The sequence below is a fragment of the Manis pentadactyla genome, chromosome 10 (genome assembly GCF_030020395.1).
Source record: "Manis pentadactyla isolate mManPen7 chromosome 10, mManPen7.hap1, whole genome shotgun sequence".
Taxonomy (NCBI): Eukaryota; Metazoa; Chordata; class Mammalia; order Pholidota; family Manidae; genus Manis; species Manis pentadactyla.
Window position 1 is genome coordinate 3,003,727 of NC_080028.1, and position 23,202 is coordinate 3,026,928.

The following is a 23,202-nucleotide window of genomic DNA, read 5'->3' on the forward strand; positions in this document are numbered from 1 at the left end:
GCCTTCCAGCACATGTATTTATATTTACATGTATTCCCATTTAACCTTTCCCCTTTTACTGAACATTCTATTTCCAACTGTCCAGTATTCTAAAATATGAGGCAGAATGTCTGATTTTTCCTCCAAGAGTACTGTTGGCTCCAGGACACTAAATACAGTCTACGTTCTTGATGCCTCATTTGCAAGCCACCTGCAAGGAGGTGTAGCGACTTCCATCCCCGCTGCCATGTCACAGGTGCCACCTGTCCTCCACCTTCACCAACACCAAGGAGGGTCCCTCAGAGCAACATCCGCTAATTAATTACCATGGGCTGGAAAGGGGCACAGTCACCAACGCAGTCCAGCTGACAAAATACACACACGAGTCAGACAGCGAGTCCCTATTCCTGAGGAAAGGTGTGGCTATCACTCCCACCTGCCTGTACTTCCTGGCAAAATGAGAGAATGCTAATATTCCAGAAAGCAAACCACTTCACATAATTACAACAGTGACAAAAACAATAGCCAGTCCCCAAGTGTGTACTGAAATGCCAGGCATGCCCAAAGTGCCTTCCAAAGCCGTCAATAAACCACCCAGCTGCGCCTCCCCTAATTAGGCCTCCTTAGCCAGCACCACCTGGCATATGCCAGGGCAGCACCCTCTTCTTAGGGCGCCCCCATTCCTCCGCAGCAGTAGGGCCTCAGAATGCTACTTCCCCTCGCCACGGCCCCCTCCTCATTTCAGGCTCAGCTCCACCCCACAGGGGCTCTGGTCTGTCTGCAACCCCACGGCACACGTGGCGTTAGATCACCAACTTCCTCTCAAGAATGACCCAGAGCACACGGCCCCGATTCCTGCAGGGCCCCCTCCCACCCTTCCTCCGAGTCCTGGCTCGGAGTCACCATGCTGCCCACTGTCCTGAGACAGCAAGCTCGCCCCCTGGCCCTCAGCCCATCCTACCTTGCTCCAGCTGTTTCCTGCACATTTTCCACTTTCTAAGATGCCACAAAGTGTGCTTGTTCCTCTCTGTCTCCTCCCACGGGACTGCAAGCCCCATCAGGGCAGGAATTCTGCCCCCTCCTCCACAGATACCCTCCAGCCAAGGACTCAGAACACTGCTTGGCACACCACAGGTATTCGATAGACTTGCTGAATGAAGGAATGATCTCCCCGCGCTGTGCAGTGGTGCCTCCAACCCTGGCAGCAGTGAGGCAGCCCCAGGTCCAGGCAGCAAGGGCCTGAGCGAAGTTGGGAGGGGCACCTACTGTTAGCTGGCAAGGTGCTCTGGGTTTGGTTGGGTGGGCATGGTGGAGAGCAGTGGAGAGCAAAGGGCAGGGCAGGAGCACGCAGAGGTGTGCGGCGGCCGGGCAGCAGGCCCTGTGCGCCAGGCCAGAGCCTTCTTCAGGCGGGGCATGGGCTGGAGAAGGATGTGAACGGCCTTACACGGCTGCACGCAGCGCCGCAGGGGTCCTTAGGGACCGTGAATGCGCACTCAGAAATTCTCCCTGTTCCCAAATTGTAACAGAACTTATTGAAACAGATTTTAAAAGGCAAGTATGTCATAATGGAAATACAGGCAATAAAAAACCCCACATACTCCTGATACTCCCATCCCTAAAGGAAAACACACATATGCAAGTTGAGGCCTTCAGATAATTAAGCAAGACTAGAAATTATGCAAATGAAATATATTCAAGTATGTTATGAATTTTAAATGACAGAACTACAGAAAACTTAATTGCTGTATTAGCATGCTATAAAAACACTAATCATAAATGTAAAACAATGCATGCATACACTTACATGGAAACTGTCCCTGTGACACAAACATCGAATCCCTCCCTCCCACTGGCTTCATGTGCAAACCTACCTCAGTACACTGAAAGAGGAGATACCAGAGTTTTATTATCATTCTTAGCTATTCTACCCACTAGCATAGACGTTAAATGTTTAATCAGTTATTGTCTGATGTTTCTGAAATAGTTATTGAAAAAAGAACCAGAAATATGGGTTTTCCACAGTGCTAATTTTTACAAAGTTACTGCCATGCTTGCATGGAATCTAAATGTTAAATAGCATTAATGGTGATTTAATGATATGTTCTAGACTAGAGTATATGTTAGTCCTCTGCAAATGGTAAGCGCCGAGTTCCTCACCCCTCTGCACTGGAGGGGCGTTTCCTGCTCACCAGTTAAGAACAGTGCCCTTCGACAAACCGCCAGGATCGTGTCAACAACACACCATGAACGTATGGGAGAGAAAATGTCACTAGTTCGCCAGGTCAGGAAAAAGATTCATATCCAAGTGCAGCTTTGGTTATTTGTCTTTTTCAACTGGACAAATGCTAACTTCTTCTCCATGCTGGGTTCAGCTCGGAGGCTCTCGATTGGAAGCAGCCACCCACCCCACCAACAGCTGAGCCCCTGGCGCAGCAAGTCCAGCCCGCGCCTGCCAGGGCCCCGCAGCCCAATTCGTGGCCTCCGGCGGGTCCTGTCTCCCAGCTGGCTCATGGGTGCCCTGCTCTGTCCCCCATGGAGCCTGGGGGCCCCAGAGCAGTGGTCCCCACCCCTGGGCGCATGTGACAACCCCGCAGGAACCCAGGTACCGGCATTTCCCCAGCTCCCAGGTGACACTAATGTGCAGCGGGAATGGAAAACCACAGCCCAGGGGGCAGCCCAAGTGGCATGCAGCAGAACACGTAACAGCAAGCTGGACACCGTACAAACCCTGGTGCCTGGTCCACCCCAAGACTCTAACCTGCTCCGTGGGCCCAGACGTCAGGATCTGCGAAAGCTCCCCAGAACAGAAGCTGGGCCCAAACCAGCCTCAACCAGAAAGACCCCTTCTCTGTACCCCCAGCCCCAGGCGCCAGCAGGGCCCCTCCCCCGATTCCTCACTCAGCACTTGCAAAGCAACACTGGCTGATCAGGGATGAGTGATGAGCAGCCTTCACTGAGCCCCCAAAACAGAAAACAGACATGGGCTGCCTGGCCTGGGAGTAACAGAGGACAGAGGGAGGCTCATGGGGAGCTCCTCATCAGCCTGGGGGTGGGGGAAGAAACAGCCTCACTGTCCCACATTCTGACTTCTTTCCCGGCCAAGCCCATGTCTGAACAGCACCCCTCAACCTGGTGGGCTCTCTTCCCCCGGTGCCCAGAGCCCCACCCTCACCTGCGTGGCCTACAGCACCATGTAGAGAGACTGTGCCCAGGTCTGTCTCCCGGGCCGACTGGGAGCCCCTGCAGGCTGGGATGCCATCACTGCTCAGGAGCGGAGGCGCCCAGGGGTGCAGTTCCCTGGATAAGACAGTGCAGCTCCAAAGAAGGAACGCTGGCTGCAGTGGCCCCCATCCCGCCCAGACCCCCAGTCCTGGCCGCCGCCTCCCCTTGCCAGCATCCTGTCCCAGCTCTGTCCTCCCCACAGGCACTGTGAGCAGCCTCTTCCCACGCCTGGTACCTCTCTTCCCTTCTCCCTGTGCCCCCCATGCCAGGCCCTGGCCAGGGACACCTCTGTGGCCGCCTGACCTACTCAGTCCCTCTGCACTCAGAGGCCACTGCTTCCATAGTAAGCACTCGCATGCGCACAGTCAGGCACACAGTAAGCGCTCAGTAGATGCTCAGGAAACAAGTAAAACAGCAAAGAGGCATGGGGCGGGCCCTGCCCTGGGGACTCAGAACCCTGAGTGAAGGGCTCCTCCTGGGCAGGGAGCCCCAAGCCATCCTGGGGGGACAGGAGGAGGGCAGGCCCCGTGAGGACAGGGTCCTGGGCCTTTGCCTCCCCAGCTATGTCCCAGCACCAAGCAGGGCCTGAGATGCAGTAAGTGCCCAGTAAACACTGGTCAGACGAGCAGATGGACCGACCAGGGGCCCTCTCAGGAGGCTCCTCCTGGCTTTGCTCTTCCAGCGACTCAGCGCCCCCGCCCCTCACTTCAGCCCTGCAGGATGCAGCCTCCGCAGTGCAGCCCTGGCCCCTGAGCACCTGGCCTCCTCCTGTCCGCGCCTTCCCAGCTCCCCACCCCGCCCTCACCCCAGCGACCTACCTGCTGGTACCTGGGCAGCCAGCTCCCTCAGCCACGGCTCCTGGCCGGCCTACACCACTGCGCCCAGGGCCCGTGACCTCCCAATCTCCCTCACCAGGGGACACTACCATACCCTTCAAGACGCCACAGAAGCATCCCACCTCCACCACGAAGCCTCGCCTGTCACCCGAGTGGGTCTGTAGAGCCCCGGCACTGCCTCTCCCTGTCCCCACCCCTTGTGGAAGGACAGACTTTGCTCACTGACCCTGACACTGCTTTTTTTATTCATCCATCAACCCCAGCCTAAGAGAGGGGAGAACTGTCCTGTTTACCTCTGTCCCTTCTGTCCCCTCCGTCCCCCTCCCACCACCTGCAGGCCTCGGAGTAAAGTTTCCCCCGCAGGGAGCTCACCCTGGCTCTTACACTGCTTACGCTGCTGCGCGCTGGACACCCAACAAGCACGTGGTCCCAGAGTGCACTGCAGCCCTGGCCAAACCCGGCCCTCCTCACAGTGAGGCTGGTGTCTGATCCAGCTCTGACTCCAGGCAAAGTCCCCCTGTGATCGGTCATGGGAAATGAATAAATGTGCCCAAGAAGGACAGTGTTCTGGCACTTGCATCCCTGCCAACCGCTTCCACCCACCTCCACACAACTAACAAAGCAGAACCTCTGCCACCTCCCCCTGCCCCTCTGTCCACTGTCACCCGTCTTCCAAGTCAGCCACTGTGTGGCACACGCAGGGCACCTGAGCCGTGACCCACACACACCGGTAACTGAGGAGAAGAGCAGGACGAAGCGACTCACGCACACCTCTCCACCCAGTCACAGCATCTCCTAATAAATACAAAAGGGCAACATGGAGTCCTAAAGGTATTGTCATCAAAACTTCCCACATTTCAATCTGAAAAGCTTGTAACCTATCTCAGAGGGCACTGGAAAACTAGACACAAATGCTTAAAATAAGAAACACCAAGCAAAACTATGAGCAACTGCAGCAGGTCTGATTTAATTGCAAGAAAACATTCAATCAATAAATACTGTTCAGAGCTGCTTCTGCATTTAGGATTATGAGGTAGTAAGCTGCAAATTTATTAAGATTCATTAGCAAGGAAGAGTCTTTTAAATGCTCAAAGTCAGACCCAGTTTAGAGAAAACACTTAGGGTTCCCTATTGACTTAGCTCCAAAAATTATTTTTAAAAAAGGAAGAGAGCAGAAAGCTGTCTGTAAAGTATTCTGAAATTCTCAGCAGGGCCAAGCTCCCTCTGATGTCAGCCTGGTTAAGTACCTGAGAACGTGGGGGTGCCCACCCTGCACCCGATCTCCGGAGTCCCCACCACAGGCAGTTTGGCACCAGCGGGGAGAAGCCAGAGCTCCCCCGTCACAGAAACACAGGCCCTTCTGACATCGATTGTTTTCCCCTAGCATCACTAGTAATATTAAAAAAAAACAGAAACAAACAAAAAACCACCACCTTGGTCGAACATATGTCCCTGTCATGTATTCCTCGGAGCTGCAATAATCTTCTACGCTGGAACCTTTCTACATCACAGGTTTGAAAATATTACAAAGACTTTAAAAATTATAAAACCGGAGTAACAGAATACCGCTGCCATAAATTATTACTCATCCTCATTTTCCACCAGCCTTGTCAAACCAAGCTTGAAATTAAGCAAAGGATGGAAAATACCATCAGGCAACGGCCTGAATGGCTGCAGCAGGGACAGAGCACGGGTGGGGCTGCAGCTGAGGGGCCTCACTTGGAGCCGGACCACAGAGGGCGGCCACGCAGGTGGGAGATGTGCGGAGGGGCGGCCCAGAGACTTACTGAGAGCAACTTCCACGTGATCGGACGGACGGGCTTGGGGATCCCGGACCAGCTCAACCTGCGTAATTCCTCTGTTGGCACAAGAGAGACAGGAAACAGGGTTACAAACAGGAAGCCACGTCGCCCTGGCACTGCCACGTCTCAGCAGCGTACCTGCAGGCAGCGCCCCAAGAGGAACCAAAATGAACCTAAATGAGAAAAATTTCAGATACTCAATGTTCTCAATATACAAAAGTTTAGTCACCACTCTATTTAAACCAAGCACACCATGACCTGTTTACATTTAAACCTTAAACAGCATGTGTGCTGATGCATGGCAAGGGTCCCAAGAGCCACAGCCTGTCCCATACCAGGGGGAGCAGCACACACACCCCCTCCCTCAGGCAGTGAGGCCCAGGGGACCCCAGCTCCTTCCCCCACTCCTGTCCTCCCTGTCCCCCCCACCCTGACCACCTGAATGAGTGGGTCCTTCCTCGTTGCCCCCTCACTCACTCTCACCACTTACTGTCCAACAATACCTACATGAGGTGGTTTTCCCAGGATGGGATTTGGAAGAAATTATTTCATGGAGCTAAGCTTGTTTTTTCACAGAACTGATTAAAGGTGTGGACAAGAAGGACTTCAGGTTAGACTAACAGAAGTCTCTGCCGCCCTTACCACCCCCTGCAGGTGGGAGTGACAGAGGGCAGCGGGGCCTGGGGCAAAGGCCAGCACCTCCGAGGGCAGGGGAGGGCCCAGCGGGGCCCCCGGGTAGGGACCGGGCCTCCAATCTTGTCCAGCCCATGTCTCCTTGAGAGTCTCAGCCCCGAGCCCTGAATGACTAGAGAATACATTCAGTTCATAGGTGTATCAACAGTCAGTCGGTCCCACTGAAACTCAAGTAATCATTTCTTTCACCAAAGTTAGGAATCCACTATTAGGCTCTTTCCTTAACAGCTCAGAGCTGATGATTAATGCTAGGAATAAAAGAAATGATTAAAGAGAAGACTTTGGTAATATAACCAACAAAATACAAAGTCCTGACACCTAATCTTTTTCCAATTACTAAAGTCTAAGTAAAATAAGTACAGAATAATTGGATGATAGCACCAGCAATAGCTTGCACTTTACAGCAATCTCAGAAAATACCAAATCTTCCCCAGTTCCCTAAGGATACTGTAAAAAACAGGAACCTGACACCTGAACACTAATAATGCAGTGTTAACAGTCAGGCTTCCAGTGCCTTCCTACTGCCTAAGTTTGGTTTTCTGATTATGGTTTATGAAGAAAGCCAAGAGAAATCTCAGTTGCTCACGTTCTCTGAACCTGTCTCTTCATGGAAGAAACTCACAAAAATGCTATCTTGAATATACAGTACGAGACAAAGTTCTGACTTTGTGGAAGCTTCAGTGTTTAAAAGGAGCTTTCATATATATTATGTGAGCCTCAAACAGCTTGAGCTAATTAGGGCTGCATAATGAGGACCAGTCCCCAAGAAGTCGGATACCTTGGCGCGGGGACTAAAGAGCCTTCACATCCCAGCGTCTGTCCACTCTATGAACTGCCATCATTAAAAAGGCTTCCTGTAACACAGATAAATCTCACTTAGGAACACGGACAAGAACATCCGAAATAAAACCTTAGGAGACTAAAATACAACCAGATTTTGAAAGAACAGTCAACATGAGTAGGATTTACTGCAGGAATGAACAGGCGGTTCACATCAGAAAATCCTGAAACTTCATTAAGATGTCGAGTTGGGCTGATCAAAGTCACGGGACCATCCTGAGAGCCGTCAGGTGTGGACTTCCACCAGGGTCCACTCGCTCCTCCCAGCCTTCCAGCAGCATCCTGGTTGTACAGTGACCACAACCCCGCCCCCCGCCCTGCCCCCAGCAAGTGAAGGGGGAGTGGAAGGGGTCAGCCCAGGGGGGGCCAGACCCACATCCCACTGCAAAGCTGGGCCTGACTGGACGATGAGAGCCAGGACACACCCTCACCAGGGATGGGCTCAGCGACAGGCCTGGGACCACTAGCGCCACCGAGGAGACAGAGAAGGTTGGCTGGGGCTGCTGAGAAAGCCCCTCCTGCTCTTGGGAGATCTTTTGGAGGCCACCCTCTCCTGCCTCCCCGAAGGTAACGGGGGTCAGAGATGAGGCTGGGGACTGCTGCAGCCACCTAGCCCCCGACCAGCCTGAGGATGAAGCCAAGAAAGAGAGGCAGGAACCAGAGTTCTGAGGTCAGCAAGATGGCCGGATACAGAACATTCAAAAATCAGCAGCTTTTCTCTGCTGGCCAAAAAGGTAAATAGAAAATCTTACAAGCATAAGCTGAACAAGAAATGTACACGACCATATGAAGAAAACTATAAGGTTTTACTTAAAGACATACGGAAATAGAGGAAAACACCAAGCTCACTGATGTTAACAAGTCACTAAAGAACACTCCTCCCTAGGCGCGCGGCAGATGAATCACCGGAGAGAACGACACGCACAGCCCCTGCTGAGCGCTCCCTTTCCACCACAGAGACGCACAAATGCAGACTTACAAGCAGACTGAGTGCTCAGAAGAAGAGGTAAGGACCTGAGGAAACTGTAAGTGGGAAATATCACCTAGAGAGGGAGGCTGAGGCCATGACATGATCACTGAGACGAGACCTACGGATGGGCACTAACTGGGTGAAGAAGGGACAGCAAGGGGAATCTTCCAAGTCCAGGTGCAGTTCACAGAAAGCCTCAACCACAGTGTGGAGAGAGCACAGGACCTGCGGAAAGAAGGAGACCCCTGAGTGGGCTACTTACAAAGCCCAACGCCAAGACGATGGTGGCCAGGATGGCGACAGTGACAGAGAGCAATGAAAACGAGAAAGCTGGGAGATAAGAGCAAGAAGACTCAAATGACATCACTGAATCTATGACTCACAATGACAATGTTGCGAACTGCTGCTTAAGACAGTCTTTATGTTCGATGCAAAGCCAAGCAGAAGCCCACCGGAGTATTCCTACGTGTCCTGAAACTCGGTGAGCGGGCCCTAAGCTCACCCAGGAGGACTTGCCACAGAGAATCCTGTGAAAGCCTCCACTTTAAAGATAAGGAAGTGTGTGAGACACCGGGGCTCCGGAGCAGGACAGAGGCGGCGGGGTCAATGTGGCCGGGCAAACGGCTCACAGCTAACCTGCATCTGCTGGGATAAAAACAGCATCTCCGGACCGGGCCGCCATCCAGTGACGTCTGAACAATACTGTATCTATTTTTAGAAAAGGAAATTAGACCCCATATCTGACCACACAAAAACATATTTCTATATGATTAAAGATCCAAAGATCTAAAAAGCAGGGGGAGGTGCTGAAAAGGAAAGATTAAAAAATACTATGAGAAAACAAGACACAACCTCAGAAACTAGAAATTAGATTAACACATAGTAACTATGTAAAAGTTTGCAATGACTATACAGTGAAAGACACTATGTTAAAAATAAATAAATGATAGACTTAAAAACTACATGCAACACAAAATATACAGGTTAATACTGCTAATAAATAAAGAACACATACAAAAGGGCAACCAAGTTCAGAGAAAAATGGAAAATGCAAAGAAAAAGTAACTGCTAATAAATGCACAAAAATAGGCAAATAATCTCAATGATGATCAAAGACCTACATTCTTAAAACAGGAAGTTTGTTACAAATCAGATTAAATTTTGAATGAGTAATGCCCAGTACTGCTGAGACTGGGTCAACAGCTGCTCTCTTACAGTTTGGGAAGGGTGCATACTGACAGAACTTTTTTGTTGGTCAAATTTTAAGGTGTGTAACTTTTGAGTCATTGGCAGGAGCCGATCCTACCGGGATATTTGCAAAGGTGCCCGGGGATGACACACAGAGATGTCCACAGGGCAACAGCATAGTATTAGAAACGGTCCACTCTAGAATACAGTACTGCCATGGAAAAGGACAGACACGTTTTGGGGCAGACATGGAATAAATGTCTCTGAATCATGAAGTGGAAAGTGAAAACAGAAGGCAGAGTGGAGACACGCTGGGTTTCCACAAGCTCCCCAAAGGCCTGGGGGCACTGCCAGGGGCAGGGGTGGGGCTGGAGAATGGCGAGGAAGGTGCGAGACACGCCCTCGGGTGCCTGCTGGGTTTCCACAAAGTCACAAAGTGCCTGTGGCATCTCCACCTCGCCCTGCAACTTTTCAAAGCCCTCCAACCTCCCAGACCCAGCTCCACCTCTGCCAGGAGCCTCCCCAGCACCCCAGTCCTCGCCCACGGCCCTCTGTGCTGAGCACCAATAACCCCTGGAGCCAAGCCACCCAACCAGCCCACCCTCGGGGCTGTGCCACGAGCTTTGGTCTCATCTCCTAGAAGTGGTTCTGAGCTCCTGCAGGTCGGATTCCACCACGCTGCTTCTTGGCTGACCTGACGCAGTGCCTGGCAATCCCCTGGTGGTAAGCACTGGCAGAAAGAAGTCCAATTCTCTCCCACACCTTCAGGAGTTTTGGGGGTGTTTTTTTGGGGGGGCAGCCATATTTTAAAACTAAAATATAATTTATAGACAATAAAAGAACAGATGCAGTGCCCCAAGTAAGATGTAGAACATTTCTATCGCCCCTCCCAGCAATTCTTTGCCCCTGTGCAGAGTGAACCCCTTTCTGATACTTAGCCTCAGAAATCTGTTCTTAAAATTCATGAAAGGAGCACACACAGGATGCACTCGTGTCCTCCCCCTTTGGCTCAACACGTGTTGGTCAGAGTCACCCGTGCTGCATGGACCAGTAGCTGATTCTTCACAAGCAGAAGCAATATTCTGTTCTATGAACACAGCACAGTTTATGTACATAGCCTCCTATTCACACAAGCTTTCACTGCTATGAAAAAGCTGCTCTGAACCCTCTTATGGATGTGTTTTGTGGGTGTATGCTCTCAGGCAAATAGGGGGGAGTGGAACTGCTGGCTCATGGGACACGTTCGCCTCTAACAAACTGCCATGTGGTTCTTCAGAGTGGCTGCACCATCTTACACTTACACGCACATCTTACACCTGCCACCAGGAACATACAGACATTTCCACGCCCCAGTCAGAACCAGTGCCACACTCTACCTCAGCCATGCTAGTGTTCCAAGGCAGATTTCATCAGAACGCTGTGATGAATAATGGTGTTGAGAGATGAACCGATTCTCACGTGCTTACTGGACATTACTGCACCTTTCATAACGTTTAGATTAAAATATTTTACCCATCATTTTACTGGGCATTCCTAATTTTATTAGTGATTCATGGGTCTATTTCTAATGATTGATTTTGCTTCTGATTCCAAGTCAGATTTTCCTGCCATGCTGCATGCCTGTCGCTTTTATTGAACACCAGATGTTCTAGCTGCCAGTTTATTGCCTCTGTGATCATGGCGCTGGGTCCTGCACGTGTGCCTCCCGGCCAGCGGGCATGGCGGCATCCTCTTCAGTACACAGTGAAGGAGAGAGGGGCTCTCTCGTCCGGCTCTGCAGGCTGCTTCTTCCCCTACTTGGGGCCTGTTGGGTGTGCGCTCAAGGCTCCGCTCAGCCAGTGCCTCCCCGGCACCAGGTATCCCACCGCACCAAGCCCTGCAGAGCGGATCTGCGCCACTGCCTGGGTCCTGAGCATGCCAGGCTGCGCCTGCTCCTAGAGAGAGGGAACCTCCAGTCAGTTACTGGTTCCCATGGCAAGCGGTGGCCCGCGGCACCCCCTGCCAGGCCTGGGCGAGCTCTGAGGGCTGCCGGGACTTCCTGCTTCCCAGGGCTTCTCGCCACTCCTCACGGAACTTCAGCCCCTCACGTACGGCCAAGGGCCTGGCAGGACTCCTGGGCAGATACTGGGCTCCACCCCCCCTGCACCCCTCTCCTCCCCAGAACTCTGCTCCACACAGCCTGCCTCAGCCATCCCAAACCCCCTCCCTGATGCCTCAACTCAGCAAGCCCGCCTGGCCCAGCCTCGGTTCCCTCCCTGCATGGCAGCCTGGAAACTGCCTCCAACCACCGCTGGGAGCAAATGTAAAGCCCACCCAGCTCACGCCCCTCTGAGGCCCAGCCCCACTCCGGGCCACCTCTCCCCCGGCCCCCACCACCACCTGCACTGCCTGCTACACAGTGTCTGCAAGCAGCTGTCTCACGTACTCCAGCTTTCTAGTTGTTTGCAGGAGAGCAATTCCCTGGCAGTTAACCCCTCATGGGTCAAAGCAAACAACAACTTACTGATAGTTTTGAAGATTTTTTGGTCTGTATTCATCAGGGATACTATTCTCTAGTTTCTTTTCCTTACAATCTTTGTAAGAGTTTTTTATCAGGGTTATGATGCATTAATACAATGAGAAGTGTTTTTTCCTCCTCTCTTTTCTGAAAGAGCTTTTAGAGAACTGGTATTATTTCTTCTTTAAATGCTTCATAAAGTTCACTAGTAAAGCATTCTGACCCTGACACTTTCCTTGTGTGAAGGCTTATCACAAATTTAATTTTTTTGATTGACATAGGGATAGCAGTTTTCTGTTTCCTCTTGTACCAGTTAAGTGGTGTCTTTGAAGGAATATGTCCGTTTCATGAAGTGCTTGAATTTACTGGCATGCAGCTGCAAATACCTTATAATTTTCATGCCTACAGAATCTGCAGTGATGTTCCCTCCATTTCAAATATTGATCAAGTGTGATTTGCCCTTTTTTTCCATGATCAAGTCTAACTAGAAATTTTAATTGATCTTTTCTGAAAGCAAATTTTAGATTTTGTTTCTTCTTGCTCTTTTATCTGTTAGGCTGGAGAAAGGAAAAACAAGGCCATGCAAACAGAACAGAGAGACGCCATAGGGGGAGAACAGACCAGACCCCAAGGTCCGTGCCGTATATGGGAAGGGGACAGCTCTTCCTGAATTCCATCCTGATGTGCCAACTGAGACCCGGATGTCAGCCTCCTCCCTCTTGGAAGGAAAAAAAGCTTCTAGTTGTCTATCATGTCACCTTTAGCCAATCATACCTCTCCAGGCCCCCAGGATAGCTTCCCACTCCCCCCCTCCTAACCCCTTATAAGCCCCCACCTCCCTGACCGGGTGTGACTTCTCTGGCCTGTGACAAGAAGGCCACGGAACCTCACCCGGGGGGTATTTAAATAAATTACCTGGCCCTTTGTTGCCTCTCTTTGCCTGCTTATTTCGGCTAGAATTTATCTTACATTATCCATTTTCCAGTTTACTGATTTCTACCCTTATTTTATTTCCCTTCTTTTACTTAGCTTTGTTTAATTTCCTCCTCTTTTCCTAGTTTCTTAAGGTGGAGGCTTTGATCACTGATTTGAAACCTTTATTCTTTTCTGATGTAGGCATTTAAAGGTATAAATTTCCCACCAAGTAACACTTTAACTGCAGCACACAAATTTTGATATGTTGTATCATTCAGTTCAAGGTATTTTCTAATATTCCTTGGGATTTCTTTGATCTGTGATAAATTTCCAAGTATTTGAGATTTCCTGGGCACCTCATTGTTAGACTGACTTCTGACTTAAGGCACGTGGTCAGACGGACACGGCGCTGTTTCACTCCTCTGACACTTGCTGTGACTTGTCTGGGCAGAACCCAAGGTTTGCTTGGCAAGCGTGCCCGTGTCCCGGGAAGAGGGTGTGCGCCTCCGCTGGCGGGTGTGACCGTCTGTGAGTCAATCAGACCAGCTGGCGGACAGCGGTGCTCATATCTTCCTTACCTTTGCTGGTTTTCCATCTGCCTGTTCTTCCAGTTTCAGGGGCGGGTGTTGAAATCTCTGCCCAGGGTCATGAATCTGCCTGTTCTCTGTTTTTGGGTTTGCTTCCTGCCTAGGAAGCTGTGCGGCCGGTACACACACACTTCAGAGGGGGCGAGCCACAAACGAGCTGGACCTTTGGTCGTCATGAGACGTCGTCTTCCCGGGTCACCCACGCACCTCCGTCTGATGTCTTTGTCTTGTGATGTTATTGTATGCAAATTAGCTTTCTTATGATCAGCGCTTGCGTGCCACCTCCTTCCACCCGCTCACTTCCCCTCCTGAGTCTATGTTTACGGCTCGTGTCTGCCTCCCTTTCAGCCTTCTGTGCCTGCGGGGGCTTGGGATCAGACTGTGACATCACCAGTCCTCTAAGAAGCAAAACAAAAATGTAAGAAAAACTTTAATAAGCAGAAAATGAATGAGAAATAGCTTTTCTTTCTTCTGCAACAGTGGACTTGTTTCCTGAGAAAAGAAATTTTGACTGTTCTTATGAAAGCCGATACTATAATTCCACGCTCATCTGCATGGGGAGGCTTTACTTCTCCACAAAATTCCCGCCTGAAAACTGCCGTGGCAGGCAGTCCGTGACCAAAGGAAGCAGCCGCAGCGAGGCACAGAGGAGGCAATGCCAGCAGCAGGTCCCCTGGGCCTGGGCTCAGGGCCAGGACGCTGACCAGAACCTGGGTGGCCCTGGGTCCCCTTCCTCTCCCCTGAGCTCCAGTTTCTTCCTCTCAAACGTGGAACAAATAAAAATACCTGCCTCACTTAAGCCACAGAATTTTCACAAGGAACAGACACTACATGGAAGGCACTGTGAAAACAGGGTCCTGTTCTGCTCTCCGACATGATTACTCAGCATGCGCTGCAAACCCAAACCAGAGAGGATGCGCTCGGTCTCACTGGGCTGTGCCTGAGACTAAACCCTGAACCTGTCACAAAAGAGTGTATGGAATGAAATCATGATTATAAGCACCCTTTTTCTGAACAGCCAGGAATAACAGAAACATCAACCCATATTTTAAGCTATTTTTTTCCCTAACACTCATCTCTTTTTAACTGGTTTTAATTTTCTTTCTTTTTTTTTTAACTTTTGCAGCAATAAAATATGGGAGAAATGCAGAAAAAACAAGAAGTGTGCGTACATGGCCGCCGCCTAGGCTCCCATGTGAATCTGATCTACTCGCTGAGAAGTCGCCAGCATCAGAAGGGTCTACAAAACAAGCACACTTGTCATTCCTACAAGCGCAGGAGAGTCTCATAAATCAGCCCACTGACCAGCATTTATCAAGCACCCCCTGTGTGCAAGCTAACTCTGGGACCAAAGCCACTTAAACACTGCCCCTGCTCTGAGCCCACCGCACACACTTATTTACCCAGTCAGTGGACATTGATCGAGGCACTGAGCTAGCCTCAGAGGGTGCAATTAGACCGTCCCCACCTCCAGGGGCTCACTGGCAAGTAGGGAAGAAATCTAGCAACAGAAGCCAGTGTCAAGAGAACCGCATGACAAAGGTGTACAGGTGACACGGCACACCAGAGTACAGCGGTCTCTTCTCTGAAAACGGGGGACATGAGGACACATCCCAGGGAGCTGCTGCCTGAGGCTCTCTGCCCCCGACCCTGGACTTCATCAGCACATCAGTAAAGGAACAATGTTATAAACCAGGACAAGGGAGTAGAGGAGGAGACAGGAGCTGACAAGAAATGACAACACAATTCTGACAGATGGGAAGCAGCACGTGGGAGCTGACTCGCCAGCAGGGTGGGCGAAACCCCTGCGGTGGAGGGGAGGCCCCACGGCAGCAGCCAGGCAATGGCAACAAACCCCAGCGGGGCTGGTGGCCGCTGAAGGCAAGAGGTCTTCTCCCACTCCAAGGCCAGGAGGCAGCAGACCCCACAGCGCCATGGAGCCCCACCTGCCCCTGAGTTTAACTCCAGGATAAATCAGAAGAGAACATGTGGCCAAGCTGTGAACCAGGGCTGTAGTCACAACAGCACAATGACAACCAATTTCCTAAAGCTGGGGTGTGTGTGTGTGTGTGTCTGTGTGTGTGTGTGTCTGTGTGTGTGTGTGTGTGTGTGTGTGTGTGTGTGTGTGTGTGTGTGTCTGTGTGTGTGTGTGTCTGTGTGTCTGTGTGTTAGTTAACAGGGCAAACCCACCGCTTCCACAGCCGGCAAAAACCGGCACAATGTGAAAGTCAGCACAAGATGACGTGAAGCACAAGAGGGAGAAGCAAAGTACCAGAGGGTCCTTTCTCTTAACGAGACTTAAGTGTGCCTGCAGCCCTAGAGTTCCGAAGCAGATGGGCAGAGGGCACCCCCGGGGTCTCGGACTAGCACCGGCAAGAAACCCCACAGCAAGGTCTGCGCTCCAAACGGGAGGCACTGCTACATTTCAAAACCCTCAAGAGGTTAAGTGTTGAAAAAGGAAAGAAAACTTAAAACAGAGATGGATTTTATTCTAGAAACCGGCCTACAATTAACTGCTAAGTCACTTTATATGAGATAAAACACATTTCTGAAAGTTAAGTTTATTACCTGCTTTCAAATGTCCCTTCAAGAAAAAGAGCTGCTTGGAATAGCAGGGCCTCCTGCCCTCCCCCAAGGGGCCGCGACCCTGAATCCACCTTCCCCTCAGGACCACACACCACAGCCCTATTTGCTGCCACACAAAACACACACACAATTTACAAAACAGCCACATAACGTGTCTCCCGCTCACTGTTTAATTCACAGGTGCTCCAGGAAATGGATCTGGCAAAACAAGACCCCTAGACCCCTCCCAAACTCCCAGAAGCATGTCACCCGCTGAAGGAAGCAGCCGCCGCGGTCCAGAACGGCGCAGTTCCCGCAAGAGGACCCTGGTGATCTCACGTTCGTCATTTGTTACTGTTCCGCTTGACCTGGCAGGGTCAGTACAGTTACTTGCTTGTGTCACAAGCAGGATTCTTACCCCTTCTTTCACTTTTTCTTTTATTTTATGATTTACCTCAGTGGACATGACCAATCCATTCACAGTGGGGAAAACGGATCCTAGGAAAACAGAAGTCACTTGGTCAGCAATGCCAGGAAAACGACACTACCCTCCTCTAGGACAGGTGTCCTGCTCTTCCTGGGCCCTCCCGACTGGGAAGGTCAAGGCCACCTCTTCCAGGAAGCCCTCCCTGGCCAGGCCGGTCCTTGGGGGCAGGCCACCCCACAGCTCAGCACTTCCTCTCAACCCAAATCCTCTCCTGCAGTAGCGATTTCTCCTCCTGCACACACATCTGCAAAGCAAATATCTGGAATGGACCAACAGCACTTGCCTGCAACTAGTTTACACAAATGTGTGGTGCGGTACTCAGGCCAGGCTGGACCGGGCCCAAGATCTGCAGAGACTGTGCACAGCTGGTGTGGGGGCAGCTGCCACAGGAAACAGCCTGGCCAGCCCAGCGGCAGCTCCCCTGCTGCCCTTTGCCGCCGTCTGGTCCTCAGGGCGACCAGTGAGGAAAAATGGGTAGTATTAAGTGTCAAGAGTCCCAGAAATCAGTAATCAAAAGATAACACAATTAAAAATGGGCCAAACGATCTGAATAGTTATTTCTTCAAAGACGATATACAATGGCCAATAAGCAAATGAAAAGATGGCCAAAATCATAATCACCATGGAAATAAAAAACACAATAAGATGTTACTTCACAGCCACTTCAGTGACTGTAATAAAAATGTGGAAAAACTGGACCCCTAGTGCATTGCTGACAGGAACGTAAAATGCTGCAGCCCCTTTGGAAAACAGCCTGGCAACCCCTCGAAAAGCCAGACACAAGTTAGCATGAGCTGGCAGTGCCACTCCTAGACACAGACCTACAAGAGATGAAAATACGTCCACATAAAAACTTGTACATGACAGTTCAGCATTACCTGTAACAGCCAAAACGTGGAAGAGTCCAAATATCCGTCGACTAATGAATGGATACAATGTGGCCCATTGATGTAAAGGAGGATTTGGCTAAAAAAGGACTGAAGGATACTTGCTACAACATGGATGTAGCTTCAAAACATCACACTAAGTCAAAGAAGCCACTCTCAAAGGCCACAAAGCACCTGATTCCACTCATAGATCTTCCCTGACTACGATGGGGTTACATCCCAATAAACCCATCGTAGGTTGAAAATCTCAGAAGTGGACCTCGCATGTAACACATCCAGCCCACCCGCATCAGAGCTGAGCCTCACCTGCCTCACCTGTGCCCAGACACTCACCTTGGCCTGCAGACCCTCACCCAAAGCCTACGTAGGATACAGGGTTGAGTCTCATGCCATCTGTGGAATACGGTTCTGAAGTGAACGACAGCAGGGCTGCAGGGTACAGGGGCCGTCAGTGGCCCCATCGCTGACCCTCATGACCGTGCGGCTGACCTGCGCTGCCTCGCGCCAGAGTGAGGATCGAACCACGTGGCCCTACCCCAGGAAGAGAGCCAGATTCAAAATTCAAAGTACGGCCCCTGCGGAATGCACGTCACTTTCACACCATCGTGAAGTCGAAAAATCCTAAGTGGAACCATCCTAAGTCGGGGACTGTCCGTATATAAAGTGTCAGAACAGGCAAATCAACAGGGCTGGAGGGGCAGGGTTTGAGTCCTAAAATTGATTGGAGTGATGACAGTCACACAACCCTACGAAATACTAAAACCCACTGAGCTGTGGGCCAAATGGTGAACTACACGGTGTGTGAATTCTCTCTCAGAGAAAGATATTAAAACCCATCTTGGGTAAATACTTTTTTAAAGATTATTGATGACCCCAAGTGACTTTTAGGGAAGGCGGGTCCAGGAGAGGGGCCCCTGTGTCGAGGGGAGGACGCAGTGGGGGTCGGCAGGCAGACCAGGTCAGACCTGAGGAGGGCTGAATGGCTCTGCACGCAAAAGGGACACGTGAATTTGGAAGGGCCTCCACCCCAAGCGGCAGGATGGTGGGGGGGCACCGAGCACCTCACAGTGACTGCGGCCTTCACCTCACTAACTGCAGTCCTGGCACGGGCCTGCACAGGGTGGGGAGGGAGGCTGTTTCTGTTTCTAACTGCTGAGGCCGGAGACAGAGAGGAGGCAAACCGCACCTGCTTGGAGGATGCTACCACCAAGGATGCCCACACAGCCCCGGGCATCCACAGGAGCACAGGGAACGCATCAGCCTCCAGGTTGGGCTGAAGGCACTCCTGTGACCGGATGGCAGGGGGAGAGGCACCTCCAGCTCATATCCTGCCCTTGCCTAAAGCACTCACACCCTCTGAGCCAGTAATTTCTATCCTGGGAATCTGTCTCACAGAAATAATCCACAATACAAACAAATATTTGTGCATAAAGATGGTTACCACAGCATTATTTATGTATTAACAGACATGATCTAAATGATTAATACTAGTGAGCTGACTAAATTAGAGTCACATCTGTCTGCTACTATCAGGAAATCAAGATACACACCTGAAATAGCAGAGGAAAGCTCTCGTGATTCAAAGTCTAGGGTGAGGGAAGCAAAGCCCGCCTCGTCTGTACGTCCTAACCCTCCCCCCCAACCCCCACCCTAGAAAGTGTGCTTGTCACTTCGCTAGGCCTAATTACACTGTTCTCCCTTCAATATCATTGATCCCACAGCTAGTGTCGCATGGCATTTAATTAAAGGAAAGGCAACTCTTTGTTAAAAAGCTAAACCCTTTCAAACAAATTAGAAGCTCGAGGTCCACTTCCTTGCTTTCCATCAGGATCCCACTGACACGGACCCCCAGCCTCCTTCACCTCCTGCGGTGAATGCACCCCCTCCCATACCCACCCGTGCAATGGGGGTCGGCCCCACGGCCATCTCGGTCAGCAGGTGCTTGCTGCTCATGCGCCTGGTGGCCAGTTACTCCGTGTCTTAACAGGCAAAGTCAGTAACAAGATCGGGGGCTGCAAGCGGAATCATCCTGACCCCATACGCTTTAAATGTCCACAGGAGCAGCCATACCATGGCCCCAAGGAAGGCTCTTCGCCGTGTCCATGAGCTAGGACCCTGAGGTTATTGCCATCTCCCCCAGGTCACTGTCCCTCCTGCACCTGCTCACTCGCACTTGACGTCCATCACTCAGGAGAAGCCCCCTGGACCAAACGCCTTCAGGGAAGTGTGGAAAAGAGAGGCGCTGTCTCCCAGCACCCCTACAGCCTCCCCCTACCCACTCTCTGCGGCTCTGGAGGCCAGCGAGCACGTGCCTCTATGTCACACGTGACTGAGGAACCCACCAGACAGGAAGCTGGACACAGCCCGCAGAAGGGCAGGAGACAGTCATGTCAGTGATAAGCTCAATTAACTTAGGTAAGTGTGCAATGTAATTACAGAGGCAAAGCAATCTACTGCCACAGTCCCCGCATGTAACTTCACATGTAAACACAGAGGGCAGGCGCAGACGGCAAAGAGGGAAAGACCCAGGGTGGTTAAGAACTGACCTGAAACCCTACCTGCTGGCAGTCGGACTCGTGGCATCGTCCGGCGCCACCAGGGTGCTTTTGCCTACAACACCACCACTGATGTCCGCTCAGCCGTCCACTGCTAATCCACAAAACCGATGCCAGAGATCCTGCCCAGCTTCCAGCTGCCCCCATGCCACTGCCACCACACCAGAGTGGTCACCCCTTCCTTCTCTGGATACACGCTTCCATTCATGCCAGCATGAGCTGTACCTAGTTCTAGGTCCACCTCTGCCCCAACCACGGGCTCCCCAGGGACAAGGACTGCATCTTACCCATCACTGTGCCCCAATTTCCAGTATTATGGCTGCTTGGACAAGGTGATAAAAAGTAACTACAATACGCAACCCTACACCTACCAAGTAAGACGGGCAAGAAATAAGGGCCCAAGGTACGGAGAAACTAAGGCTAGGGGCAGGTCGCCATTCCGGCATTCAAAGCCATGCTCTTCACTGCGTAGAGCCAGGCTGACCCTGTGATACATTGCTTAGACACTTCAGGGCACAGTCAGTAATTGTGCCAGCACAGCAGAGGTAAAAGTGGCACTCGATCCGCCTGTACACAGGTGCTGCCTTGGGTTCTCTGGGCAGCACAGGGGCACGAAGGCTTCCGAGGGCACTGATGTCAAGGGAGATGGCCAGGAGGGAACGGGAGCCACTGCTAGCTGTCATTCTGTGACTGTTACCACAGCTAGTACGTGGCTGTCTGTTGTGTCGTCAGAGTATTCTGTACCTCAGCATCTACTCTAATAGCTACTGTTCACAAGTACCAGGCAGAGATTAATGATAACAGGCCACAATCGGGAGGTTCCTAGGTCTGGATGGAGCAGAAGGATAAACAAGTAATTAGGAGGCCGGTGATGAAGGACATTAAATACCAGGAGTCTGATCTTTGCCCTGGAGTGGCAGGGAGCCATGTTTCAACCGGATTCACCTCCTGCCAGGACGTGGAATGTGTTACAGGGGGCAGAGGAGATGAGGAGGCTCTCCGGAAGCTAATTCAATGGATGGGCAGAGATAATAAAGGTCTGAACTAGGTCAGACCCATCAAAGACAGACAGGAAGAAGGAAGGAAACAACACAAGAACACTCTGAAAGGAAAAAATGAGGCTTCAGCAATAACCAGCTACGGAGACGAAGAGAGGTGAGGATGTGACGATGACCCCCAAATGTTACCCTGGGTAAAAGGATTGGTGATGGCTAGGACTGAAACAGGAAGTGGCAAGGGGCAGCTTAGTGGCAGGGAGAGGAGAAGATCTGGTGGCACGGAGGAACACCGAGAGCAAGGCGGCCCCGACCTTCTTCCTCACGAGGTGGGCTCTCCGCCCAGAGGGAAGCCTCTTCCCCGTTTTACAAGCGACAGGACAGGGCTCAGCTGCCTGACTCTGAACCCAGGTCCAGGATCTTCCTACGACCCTCCCCATGCTTTAGATGGAGAAAATCCAAGGATGCTGCAGTGGGCGTTTCCAGAAGAGGACTGAGGAGACGACCGACCCACAGGAAGGGAAAAGGCAGGGCTCCGATCCTGGGAGAGGTGCGAGAGTGAGGCTGAGGAACACACTTGGAAAATGCCCAGGTACGGAGGTGGAGAGAGCAGACGGAGTTCCAGGGACTGTCTGGAGATGGTGGGAGTCACAGAATCCAAGGAGAAGAACTTTTCTAGAAGTATTCATTGGTGCAACATGCGCCAGGTCACATCGAAGCTGCAAAGACTGACCCTCAGGCAGAGAAAGAGCAGCGCCCACTTCCCAGACCCACCCTGTCCCCAGCACTGCGCCCGACCTCTCGGAGCAGACCCGGCTCCAAGCAGCCCCCGGAGGTCACTGCTGCGCCCCAGTGCCTGGAGGACAGAGCCCCGTCTAGTACGCACTCCATCAGCCAGCACCTGCTGAAAACAGGGCCCTGAGGCTGCACGTCTCCACCTGGGGAACGGGAAGCGGAGTAATGAACTGCCCAGCTCCCATGTGGCTCCCAAGCACCACTGCATAAATGTGACATCTCAGGTGACCTCCAGAAGGTCCGTTTTAAGAGAAGTGGGGAGTAAAGCTAGATTCCAGGAGAAGGGCACTTACGGAACACCTGGGCCTCAAACCACACCTGGAAGCGGCTGGAAGTGCCAAGAGCCCCCAACGAGGTGTGGCAAACTGACACGCTTGCCAGCTAGAGGGGACGTCCAGGGGAGGCCAAAGCTGGCCACAAGGAGAGAGTCACCAGCCAGGGCACAAGGACCCCAGTGGAAATGCGCCGACATTTCTCCAGTGTTCAGAACTTCAGATGCCCACACTGGCTTGGTGGGGTGAGGAGCACACTTCTGGAAGCATGGGCCCAAATGCCTCTCCCCCCTGCTGCCAACGGCCTGAGACCCCGCTCAGACCCTAGAGGTACTCCATCTGAGTCTGCTCGGGCTGCTGCAGCAAAAATACCCAGACCACATGGCTTAAGACATTTGCTTCTCACAGTCCTAGAGGCTGGGGTCCAAGATCAGGGCACCAGCTGACTCCGTGTCCGGTGAGGTCCCCCCTCCTGGCCCACAGACAGCCACCTTCCTGCTGGGTCCCCACATGACAGAGGAGCAAGCAGGTTCGCAGGGGTCTCTGTTCTCACAGCAGTAATCCTATTCTTAGGAGGCCTCTACTCCCATGACCTGATCACGGCCCAACAGCCCCACCTGCTAATGTCACCATCACCATGGCAATTAAGGTTCAACATATGAATTTGGGGGGACATACACATTCAGTATACAGCACACCTTTACCTGCCTCCCCCACCATGAGCAGGTCATAAATGTGGCCAAGGCAGAAGGAGAAGAAGCCTAAAAGCACAAAAGGGTGCTTAATAAGGGGCAAGTTGCCCTTCCAAGCCTCTAGCTTTCTTTTTTTTCTTTTTTTTTTTTATTTTGGTATCATTAACCTACAATTACATGAAGAACACTATGGTTACTAGGCTCCCCCCTTCACCAAGTCCCCCCCCCACAAACTCCATTACAGTCACTGTCCATCAGCGTAGTAAGATGCTGCAGAAGCCTCTAGCTTCCTTCAGACATCCGCCCACTAAGGCCCTAAAAGGCCCTTCAGAGTGCCACCCGCAGCAAGGCGGGGCCGCCAAGAAGTGGCAGCCCAACGGGAGAAGCACAGGGCCCTGGTGCCCGGGCAGATGGGCAGCCTTCAC

At 51.7% G+C, this 23,202-nt stretch overlaps 1 protein-coding gene across 3 annotated transcripts in view; it reads right to left on the reverse strand.

Annotated features, from left to right (window-relative positions):
- The window catches only part of TBC1D22A (TBC1 domain family member 22A), a 328,715-nt gene that overhangs the window by 228,663 nt on the left and 76,850 nt on the right, over window positions 1–23,202 (reverse strand). For all 3 annotated transcript variants that reach the window (XM_036906615.2, XM_036906613.2, XM_036906611.2), the window contains exon 5: window positions 5,825–5,895. In XM_036906615.2, coding sequence (XP_036762510.1) covers window positions 5,825–5,895 — 71 coding nt within the window. The remainder of the gene's footprint in view (window positions 1–5,824; window positions 5,896–23,202) is intronic.